At 36.1% G+C, this 11,890-nt stretch overlaps 1 protein-coding gene across 1 annotated transcript; it reads right to left on the minus strand.

Moving 5' to 3' along the window:
• Positions 1-1,144: 1,144 nt before the first annotated feature.
• LOC119425029 (cytochrome c oxidase subunit 5B, mitochondrial) lies at positions 1,145-4,202 on the minus strand. Its single transcript, XM_037692551.1, has 4 exons — positions 4,069-4,202; positions 2,955-3,025; positions 1,571-1,670; positions 1,145-1,480 (listed from the first exon to the last, which is right to left on the minus strand). The coding sequence occupies exons 1-4, from the start codon at positions 4,163-4,165 to the stop codon at positions 1,368-1,370; spliced, it is 381 nt and encodes a 126-aa protein (XP_037548479.1). The 5' UTR covers positions 4,166-4,202; the 3' UTR covers positions 1,145-1,367.
• Positions 4,203-11,890: the final 7,688 nt, after the last annotated feature.

An 11,890-nucleotide genomic window follows, 5' to 3' on the forward strand; every position in this document is an offset into this window, starting at 1 on the left:
AAAATAAATAAATAAATAAACGCCCCCAAGAGTGGTGGGGGTGGGGGGGGCGGGGAGTGCCAACTGCCGAGTTCACCAGATTCAATTTAACCTGTTGAATTTTTTACTGCTCTGCTGCCATCAAGTGGCAGAAAGTGGTACTGCTACAAAAAAATCAGAATGAATGAAAACAGTCATCTCAGCCAAAAATTAGTTTATAAATATTGGGGAAAATCCATAAATACGTCGCGTCAGCCTATAATGCGCAGGGCATGTAAATTATGCAAAAAAAACGCGACTTATATGCCAGAAAATACAGTACTTGACGGTTTTGTCAAGTAAGTCGGAGGATGTTTGACAGAAGCGGAGTGTTCACTTATGTGGGTAAATGTAAACGCTTAACAACCTGTACACCAAATACACCAAAATGCAGGAGATCGCATACTTTATTTAAAATTTTCTGGGGATAACCCCCCATACCCACCATTTGCAATCCAGCATCCATCAGTTTACAAATTAAGCTCTGTGCTCCGGGTACCTTTTGTATTTAGCATCTTTTTATTCACTTTTTTTTCTACTACTTTCAACTCCAACTTCCTGGCAGAGATTTGATCAAATTACAAACATTTACCTTCCCTAAAGCAGCTTTCCAGCTTTCTGAACAGTGCGGTTTGCAGGCCTTCGTTAGCTGCTTCAGTGCTCACAGTTGTATTGTGTTGTCGTCTTGGGAAATACTTCTATTTTTATTCAGATCAGTAGGTTTTAACACCTTTGACATCTTCCAGTCCATCTAAGCTGACACTGCTGCTTTCAAACACTTTTAAAGCTCTTGACTGCTTTAAGAACCGAGGGTTGGAAAGTTGACCACTCTGGAACTGATTAAGATCATCCTGATGCATGCTCATCCGGATTAAGATCATAATTACAAAATCAAAGATACAAGAGTAGTATGATATCACTGAGTAGCTATATAAAACCTTTAACAAGACAAGTTTTCTTTGTTGTAATAACTGAATTAAGTAGATGCTACTTTAGCATCAACAGTTTTCATCCTTACTACATGCACTTCATAAAGTGGTGACTTCATGGGTTAACAAAGATTTAAATATTAAACATCTCACTGGAACTGAATTCAGTCTGAAACAGATTTACAACAGACAAAAAGAAGAGTTCAGCGCTTTATTGTCTCAACAAAAGGAGTTAAATGGTCAGAGTGTAACATCATACAGTGCATGTATCGACGTAGACTCAATCCAAAAGTCCCCAAACCATCCGATCTGGAAATGTAACTTTCAAAGGAGGTAAGGAGGTAAAATTAGTCTCGACTCTTGTTCAGGAGGTGGAACGGCTAGTTAACAAGTCATAGTGGTACTGTGTAAATCTTGCTACTAATGGGGGAGCTCGTGAGGAACCAGTTTGTAGTGGACACCACATGATGGACAGCGTTGGGCCTCGCCTTCGTGAAGCCAGAACCAAATCACACAGGTGCTGTCTTCCTCACCTGCGCAGAAGAAACAAGAGGAGCTGAGAGCTAGAACTCTGGAAGCAGAATCAATTTCAAGATGAGAGGAAGTGAGGAGGAGGGACTTACAAACGCATCCCACAATCCTCTTGTTTGTGATGGAGGGAACAAGGTGGGGTTCTTCCTTAGTGCCAGGATAGCTCTTTGGCTTCATGATGTTGTATGGATCCTGCAGGGGAGAGAAGCATGACATCAGCTCTAGTGATCTTAGAGGGAACAAAGTCATCAGTTTGACTTGATTTAGCTCAATCTTAACCCAACATCAGATCTTTTTCAGTTTAGTTTTAGTCGCTAATCAGTTATGTTAAATTAATCTCTGCAACTGAAATGTTGCAGAACAAACAGATGAAGTGTGGAGAAAAATGTTGAACCCTTCATAATTTGATTTGATTATTGCAGAATCTCACAGAAATTAAAACAAAAGCAGACATTTTAACTAGTTTCTCATCTCTTAAACGTTTGTTTAGTAATTTTATACATAGCCTAAATAAAAGTGGGCGTATCTTAGAAGCCTGCAGAGTTTGACCCACCTATCAAGTGTGTAAGAAAAGAGAAAACATGCAGGTCAGAGAGGAGCCTTAGTATTAAAAAGATCAACAAGCTGTAATTGAATGTACTACAAACGTTAGAAAGTACATGAAGCCCAGGAAGAATCAGTGTGGTTGTACATGGATTGAAATTAAGCTCATCTCTGTGTTTAGGATATACAATACAGTGACACAGATGCTCCAGGTAACGTGCACACACAAAATCATAAAAATGGAAAGGTGTTTTTTTTTTTTAAATAAATTATGAAGTTTTTGGTATTAGGATATTAAAACTACTACGTGATCTTCACTAGCTCTTAAAATTATGTCCACACAATCCACACATAACGCATGGGGGTGGTGGTTGATGACTTAAATTACAGCCACAGAATTTATTAAGTAACTGTTGATAATGAGCATTTTTTCCAACTATTTCAGATGCCACTATGGATTTTTATAAAACTATTCATAACAAACAGTGAGCAAAGACCAGTGTTTCCCCTACCATTATACAAGCGGGGCGCCTCGTCTACTGACGTAATGCTAAACTAGCGGCTCGCAATGCAGGTGCGCTAGCTAAAAAGCTAAAGGCAGCCTCTTCCTTCACGCTGAACGCACCCCCGCCACTCGAAAACTGTCGGTACAAACAGCGCACGGCTCAGATGTGCGTCTGTCTCCCTCGCACCGAACCACACACATGAAATTGTGTCTACTGGTAATTGTAAGGAATTTTTTTCTCATTTGATTTGAAAGTTTTAGGCTTAAAGTAAATATTACGGGTGAAGAGACGTCGGTATTTTATACGTGTTGCATTGAATCTGATCCGTTTTAATATTCTCCATATGTTCGAACAAAACGACTGATCAATCATGCATTGGAACCAGAGAAGCTGAAGAAGCTTTTTGATGGCAGAAAAGTGTCACTACCTTTCCCTCCTTCGCGGCATTCATGATGATCTTCTCCAGTCCCGTGGCCTGCTCCTCATCAGTGGGAATCCCTGTGAACACACAAAACCAGTACGAGCACAGCGCATCATTTTCAGCACAAAACCATTATTTCAATTAAATGTCACAAGCATATTTACTGGTATTACAATGGAACAAGTCAACCAGCATACCCAACAATTCACATTATATTCTGTAAACAAAAGGTGGCTTCTTAAACTAAAATATAGCTTCTGACATGTGTACAGCAGCAAGAAACTCACCACTCACCAACAAGACAAATGGCTTTAAGAGGCTTTTTTGTTACATAGAATGCATGAAGTGACAAGCTCTGATTTTCTACAATAACTATACTTCAACACTAAAACAACACATATGGCTAGGTTTGATTTTTTACTCTCAACCTTGGTAAATTAGTACATATGTTTGACCTTTGGTACTAGTATTAGCACTGCTGCTAGGCTAACGCTAAACAGCTTTTAGTACTCCAACTCGGAACATGTCTAATTGAAGACAAACAGCTAAAAACGAGTTTTAGTGACCCTTTAACACCGCGCTACGTATTTTACAAGCGAAATGCTTTCATTGATGTCTACACATTTTCATTTCTCGTGAGTCACGAAACAGGAAGTGTAAATAAAATGCGACAGATTTTTATTGTAAATACAACACTGCTTTTGTTATTAATTTAACTGTAATGTATAAGTGTTACGGAATATTCATTATCTTTTTTTTCCACTGTTCAAACCATTATCAGCTCGGCTCCTGGCTTAATTTCACTTATTTTATTTTTTTTTAGCTCGAAACTTTGAGCTTTAACAGTTTTAGGGTGTTGTTACGGTGCCGAATTAAAAATAACACAAACACACATTTTGCTAGACATAAGATTTTTTGTAAATAGCCACAACGTAAACATGATTTAAAAATATCTAGAAAGCGCACATTTCTTACATAAAGTCTGGCCTAGCGACGAACGTCGGCCCTGAGCGGATAGGAAATGTCCTGCTGTACCTGACCTAGCCACACGTAATCTTGTTTTAGTGAATATTTAGACTTTATTTTACTGTTTTCATGTAGGTGACAGTTTAGTCCTCACCTCCAGCCGCCATCCCGCGGCTCAGAGCAGGAACCCGGGCAGCCCGGCAGCTCACAGCAGCTCTAAGGCCAGAACGAAGCAGTAACCTTGCAGCCATTTTTCCAAGTTCTCGCTGTTGACGGGTCGCAGTTGAATGGAGAAATGACGTTTCTTCTTCTTCGTGTTTTATTGGCGGTTGGCAAACAACTGAAGGAAGTGTTACCGCCACCAACTGGTAAGGAGTGTGGACTGCATGACAAAAAAAACCCCTCTCTTTTCTTTTATATCCTATCATACAACCTACACCGTTTAAAAAAATAAAATATAGCTTGATAGCCTCTGTTTCCTGAATCTTTCTGCAATAATTCAATAATGTCTAATTTCATTTCCATTTTACTAAGATGTCTAATCAACTTGTTTCTTTGAACCTGGCATCTCCTGCAATGCAATATAATGTGTTCTATGGTTTCCTCTTCTCCACACTCACATGTCCCCGTCTGATGTTTCCCTATTAAACATAATGTGCTGTTCAGTCCAGTGTGCACAATTCTGAGTCGTGAAATAATCGTTTCTTCTCTCCTGTTTCTTTCTGTTCTTCTCCTTTCTCCAATTTTCCTTTGGATTTTATAAAACCACCGGCCTTTCCTTTCTTCCTCCCATAATTTTTGCCACTTTTCCTTCATTTTTTGTTTTATTATACCCTTTATTTCTGTTATATTAAACCTAATATTAATATCAACCACGTCCGGACCAGTGCTCTCCTTAGCCATCCTGTCTGCCTTTTCATTCCCCAAAACCCCGTGATGTGCTGGAACCAGTATAAAGTTTACTGTAATCCCCATCATGTTGATCCTATAGAGTGTTTGTTGTATTTCAATTAATATATCGGGTCTACTATATGACTGGTTGTGTTGCAAACTGGACAATGATGAACTAGAGTCTGAGCAGATGATTGATTTTAATGGTCTTACCTCTTCTACCCACTGAACTGCTAAAAGTAAAGCGAGCATTTCTCCTGTATAAACTGATACTCCATCACTAACCCTTTTTCCTACTTTAATATGAAATTGTGGTACTATGAATGCTATCCCAATTTTATTAGTTGTATTTTTAGATGCGTCTGTGTATATATGTACATAATTATAATACTGGTTAATGTATTCCTGTACTGTATATTTATCCATAATAAAAGATTTATTCTTGTTTTTCTTTTCTAATAATGAAAAATCTACTATAGCATCAGGAAGTACCCAAGGTGGTGTTGTTGGTAAGGGAACTTTCTGACATATATCTATTTGATCTAAATGGATTTCATTAACTTTGGCTTTTATCATCCACCCAAAGCTTTTGATTTTTTCTTTTTCCCAACCTGATTTAAGCACCTCTAATGTTGGATGATCATTTCTTTGTCCTTGTAAATTTGTCCAGTAGTTCAAAGACAGCTGTTCCCTTCTAAATTTAAGAGGCATTTCTCCCATTTCAACCTGTAATGCTGCTGTTGAAGACGTTTTAAAAGCACCTGTACATATTCTTAGTGCCTGGTATTGGATATTATTTAACTTACTGAGGTTTGTATCTGCTGCTGAGTTGTAACATATGCATCCATAGTCCAAGACTGACCTGATTAATCCAGTATAAATGGTTGTCAATGAATTTCTATCAGCTCCCCACTCAGTTCCAGCTAAACACCTCATTATATTTAACACTTTCCTACATTTATCTATTATTTTCTTAATGTGTACACCCCATGTCATTCTTTCATGAAACCACAACCCGAGAAATTTAAATTCTTTAACTCTTTCCAACTCCTGACCGTATAATTTTAGCTTGATTTTCTCATCAACTCTTTTCCTTGTAAAAAACATTATTTTAGTTTTATCTACAGAAAATTTAATTCCCCATTTATACGACCATTTTTCTACTACTGAAATTGCTCCCTGAAGTTTATAATAAATTCTAGATTTCTTCCTCTTTTCCACATTGCCCCATCATCAGCAAAAAGTGAAAATCCCATTCCACCCTCTACTTCCTTATACATATCATTAACTATCACTGAAAATAATAATGGACTGACTATACTACCCTGTGGTGTCCCATTTTCTATATTACAACTCTCAGAATAATCCTTCCCTATTCTCACTTGTATTTGTCTTCCTTCTAAAAAAGTCTTAATCCATCTAAACATATGACCATTTATACCCATTCTTCTAATTTTGATTAATAATCCTTCCCTCCACATCATATCATACGCTCGCTCTATATCAAAAAATACTGCCACAACACTCTCTTTATTCACTTGAGCCTTTCTAACTTCATGCTCTAAACATAAAACTGGGTCCATTGTACTTCTCCCTCTCCTGAAACCACTCTGATACTTTGACATAAGTCCTTTATTTTCCATATAATATATTAATCTTTCATTTATCATTTTCTCCATTATTTTACATATATTGGATGTTAATGCTATAGGTCTATAATTTTCTGGTTTTGACTCATCTTTCCCTGGTTTTCTAATTGGTACAATCACTGCTTCCTTCCAACTTTTTGGAATTTCCCCATCCTCCCATACTCTGTTATATAATTCTAATAGAATATTTTTAGATGATCTACTTAAATTACTTAGCATCGCGTAACAAACCTGATCTTTTCCTGGAGCTGACAATTTATATTTTTTAAGTGCTCTATTCAGCTCTGTTATTGTAAACAGCATGTTCAATGAATCATTTCTGTCTTCTATTTGCTCCAACACCTCTTTGTTTTCTAAAATTGTATTTTCTCTTCCTTTTTTCCCTTCTTCACTAATATTTTCAGAACTATGAATTTTAACGAAAGTATTTACCAACATTTCTGCCTTTTCTCTGTCTTTCACTGCTGTTAACTCTCCATCATTTAGTATTGGGTATCCATTCACTCTTTTAATCCCATTCATCCTTTTGATCATTGTCCATACCTTAGAAATGTCCGTCTCCCTCCCTACTGAATTACAAAAACTTCTCCAATAATCTCTCTTTGCAGTTTTAATAGTTCTTCTTACATTTGCTTGCAGTTTCTTGTACTCATTCAGATTCTGAAAGTTATGATTTCTTTTTAATAATTTGAAAGCTTTATTTCGGTTCTTAATTGCTTTAGTACATTCTGTTGTCCACCATGGTACCAACTTTCTTTCCTTTTCCCTCCTTTCTTCCTTATAGCCTGATTGGCTGCTTCAAGGATAGCATTACATATAGAAGAATTAAAGTTGTCAATACTACCAGTTATATCTACATTTTGCATTTTTATTTCACTACTATTCTGATAAGTTTCCCAATCTGCAGATCTAAAACACCATTTTTCCATCCCATTCATACAATACTTTTCCATTTGTAACTTTATTTCAGTCATGATAGGGTGATGATCACTTCCTATAGTTGTTTTATTGATTACTTGCCATAAACAAACACCTGCTAGAGATTCTGAAACTAACGTTAAATCAATTGCTGACATTGTATTATCTCTAAAATTAATTCTAGTTCCACTCCCATCATTCAAACATACCAAGTTTGTAGCCTCCATTATTTCTTCTATTATAGTTCCATTTTGATCATTTTGATTACTCCATAATGAGTTATGCCCATTAAAGTCCCCACACCAAATCACCTTACCCTCTAAATATGTCACAAGTTCCTCCATTAAGTCTAATGTAAGTTTTTTTACATGGATTATAAAAATGTATTATTTTAAATTGTCCATTTATTGTCCAGATTTCAATAACAATATATTCTAACTCTCTTCCTTTAGCTAAAACTCTAAATTGAATCCCCTGTTTAATGAATGTTATACAGCCTCCTCCAGATCCTCCCTCTCTGTCTCTTCTAATGTTTTCATATCCATTTATAACAAAATCAAGGTTTGGTTTAAGCCAAGTTTCCTGAATGCATATAATATCTATATCTTCTTTGAATTCTTTGATAAATCCTTTAAACTCCTGCCCATTTGATATTAGACTTCTAGCGTTCCACTGTAAGATGATCAGTTTGTTCTGTCTTCTGGTCCTCCTGTCTTCCCTTCTGCTCCCAGTCTCTTATTTATGTGCTCCCAGGATATATCCTTTATACCAAAAAACCTCTCTGCCCCTTTCACAATTATTTTGATTTTTTCTGTTTTGTGTTTTACTTGCTCTGTACAATTAATAACATATGCAATGAACAACATGATCTTTTCTACTGTCAGTTCTGTGTCAGGTCCAGTCTGCCTTTGTTCTGGTGTTGGTTTTGTCTGAACTTTACCTGGCACCTCTTTTGGTTTCTTCACTCTCTGAACAGCTTCTGCATAACTTATATTATTAGTGGCTTTGACTTGTTCGATTTCCATTGCTCTTTTCCTGATTTCACAGCCTCCATAAGTTACTCTGTGTTGTCCTCCACAGTTACAACAAGTATCCTTTCCATTTTTACACTCCTCATATCTATGTTCCCCTCCACACTTTGGACATCTTTGTTTTCCCCTACATGCTGCTGCGATATGTCCGTACCTCTGGCATTTATAACACCTGAGAGGAGGAGGGATGTACGGCCTAACAGGGAAGCACATACATCCTACTTTGATCCTTTCAGGGAGAACAGCTGCTTGAAACTCCAACATCACTGACAGACTTTCCTTTTTTTCACCTTCAACTGTTCTCATCAATCTTCTAATTTTGCTGACTTCACCTCCATAAATGCTGTGTCTAAATTTCTCCTGATGTTCTCCCACTGGAATACCTGTGATCACTCCTCTAGCTACCTTAGTCTCTCCCAAAATTTTGATCTCACTCATTACTTTTTTACAAATACTCTGAGTTTTCATTACTTTGTTTTTCTGCTCTTCATTTCTCACTGTTATCAACAGGTTCCCGTCTCTAAGAGTTTTAGCAAGTGTCAGCTCTCCAAACTTCCTCTTTAATTCTTTTGACAGCACTAATGGACTTAATTGAATTCCTTCATCCTCCTTTCTAAACTTCATGATTAATTTGGATTCTTCCCTAACAACCCTCTTACTAACCACATTGTTTTCCTCTGAACTGTTTTCTTCTAGACTCCTTTTATTACTTTGCAAAGTGTCTTCCTTTCTATTTCTCTCTCTTCCTGACACTTTACCTCCACGCACCTGTGTCCACTCACCTGACTCCATCTCATCATCCCCTTCACTCTCACCTTGAGACGCCATAGCAGTCCAGTCACAAACCAGTTTTATGCCAACCTCCCAAGACTATTGTGTTGATTCAGCTCCAACTTTCTCTGCAGTCGTCAAAACTCTCTATTGAATGACGTTTCAAAACGCATGAAACGTCATTAGATTTCGACGAAAGTAAAAATGTTATATTAAGTTTACCTGTCTGCCAAAAGGATTAGTTTTATCGCAAATACATTTTAATTGAATTATATTTTTTATAAGAATATGTAATTTAAAAAAAAAAAATTCTAAAACTTTTATTTTCTTTATTTGATTGATCACTGACTGTTCTCTCAGCTGTTTCATCCCACAGATTCGTGAAAAATACTTTGTAAACAAATATAGATTTGAAATAACTCATCTAGAGTTTGTAGGTCATGTCAGAGAAAAGTCATAAAAATAATGACTGATGGGCAGTAGCCTATCTCAGGCTTGCTGTGGACAACTTGCAAGATGATTCAATAGTACGCCAGAAAATAAGAATAAAGATACAGACTCTGTATGGCAAGCCCTTTTGACATAAAATCGGATTCACCACGCTTACATTCCAGATATCTGAAACTGATTTATGACTAGACATATTAGTTATTTAAGATATCTTTAATTATATTTTGACTAGTCAAAATTCAATTTTAGATCTCTAGAATGTAACTACAGATAGTCAGACTACTCGATTTTATGTTAAAAGGGCTTGCCTTAGACTCACTCTCCGCTTTCAGTCATTCATCAAATCATATTCCTAAATAATATGATCTTAACCTGTTCTATTTCTTGATTATATAGTTTCAGTTGTTTTCCTTCTGTAATTATGTTCTGTGTAAATACCTACCATTTGTTTTCCCCAATGAAAATTTAAACCCCCATTCAATTGCACATCCCTCTATTTTACTAATAGCATCTTTTGTTGTCTTTACTGCTCTACCTCTTTTTCAAATTGCTCCTTCATCTGCAAAGTGTGAACAGCCCACCACCTCCTCTATTTCAACAAAAACATTATTAATCATTAAAACAACAATGAAGGACTTATTATGCTGCCTTGTGGCATTCCATGTTCTACACGTATTTACCAGAATATTCTTTTCCTATGCATGTATTGTCCTTTGTGGTCATTTTTATTGATCAATTTAAACATCTTCTCTGTAATAGCCGATTTCATTTAAATTAATACTCCTTCAACAATATCATACATTTTTACAATATCAAAGAATACTGAAAACACGTTTTCTTTATATATCCGAGCTTTTCTGATTTCATAAAACTGAATCAAAAGTAATACAGCTCTTTCAAAACCAATTTTGATATATTCATTCTTTTTTGCTTTATTCAAACAATATGTTAATCTTTCATTTGTTCCATTATTTTGCACAAGTCTGATGTTAGTGTGACTGGTCTGTAATTTTTTCAGTTAGTATGGTCTTTTTCTGGTTTTAGATGATTTCTCTTAATGTTTCACTGAAATGATTTATTGTTCAATACCAAATTTGATATTTTTCTGGTGCTGTTTTCTTGGTTTACTGAGTGCTCGATTCAAAGAAGATGTTTTTAAATGGTGCATTCAGTAATTATCATCATCTTCATCATTTTGTTGTAAATATTTATACTATAATTTTGGGGCTTCCCTTCCTTTCTTTTCCTAATGTTACTTGTGCTATGGATCTTATTGAATGTTTCAGCTAATATTTCAGCTTTATCTTTATCTTTAATAATTGCACTTTCTTCTTTTGTGTGTGTTCTTTAGTTTTTGCACACTGCACTCATCACTTTCACTAATTTACTTTTCTGAGGACAGAACCAATTAGAGCAGATTAGATACAGCTGTGGAACCTTCTGGTAGAGGTTTTTAAGCATCAGATGTTGCTTCCACTTTTACTCAGTCTCAGGAACCATGAGGGGTGTTTGGATTCTGAGCTTTTGTGCAGCGGTTGTGTGGCTCAGTAAAGGTAAGTAGATGGTTTTTATTTTTGATATAATGGTAAATATGACTTGTGAAAAATTAGTTTGTAGAGTTGTGTACAGGTGATGATAGGAATGTTTTTATGACAATTGACCGTTCAATAAATGTTAATCCTAGTTAAATTTTAATGCAGATGGGAGTTTTTCTGACTGTTAAAAAAAAAAAAATGTATTTAAAATTCTGATTAAATGCTTTAGAATATCCAGTTGCCTAAAACAAAGAGGGGATTTGAGATTAGGAAAATGCAACAAAGTGCTAAAGATGCATGACTGGTTAAATGGTTCCCAAACTCTAAATGAAATGACAATTAAACATGTAAAATGAACGGCAACCGACTAATTTTAATATAAAAAAAAAAAATAAAAAAAAATTGAGAAAGGGGGGGGAAAAAAAAGCATCAGTGTGAAGGAAAAATGATTGATATTTGGTACTGTTCATGCAGATCTCTTGCCAGTTGCTGAGATAAAGAATGGCGCAATTCCCCAGTCAGTGGATACCAGATTGAAACGAAATGCAAATGAAGGTAAGCTGTCTTCAATTTGAAACTTGTTGTGATTTGACAGTATCTAGGCTGGGTTTTAAAAGTCTCTTAAAATTGACTAAAGTGCAACTGGAAACCAATGAAGTGGAAGGAATGACCAGCGGACTCTCAGTGACTGCAGGCGACGAAGCCCACAACGTGACTGCAGGCGACGAAGC

The sequence above is a fragment of the Nematolebias whitei genome, chromosome 18 (genome assembly GCF_014905685.2).
Source record: "Nematolebias whitei isolate Nwh7 chromosome 18, NemWhi1, whole genome shotgun sequence".
Taxonomy (NCBI): domain Eukaryota; kingdom Metazoa; phylum Chordata; class Actinopteri; order Cyprinodontiformes; family Rivulidae; genus Nematolebias; species Nematolebias whitei.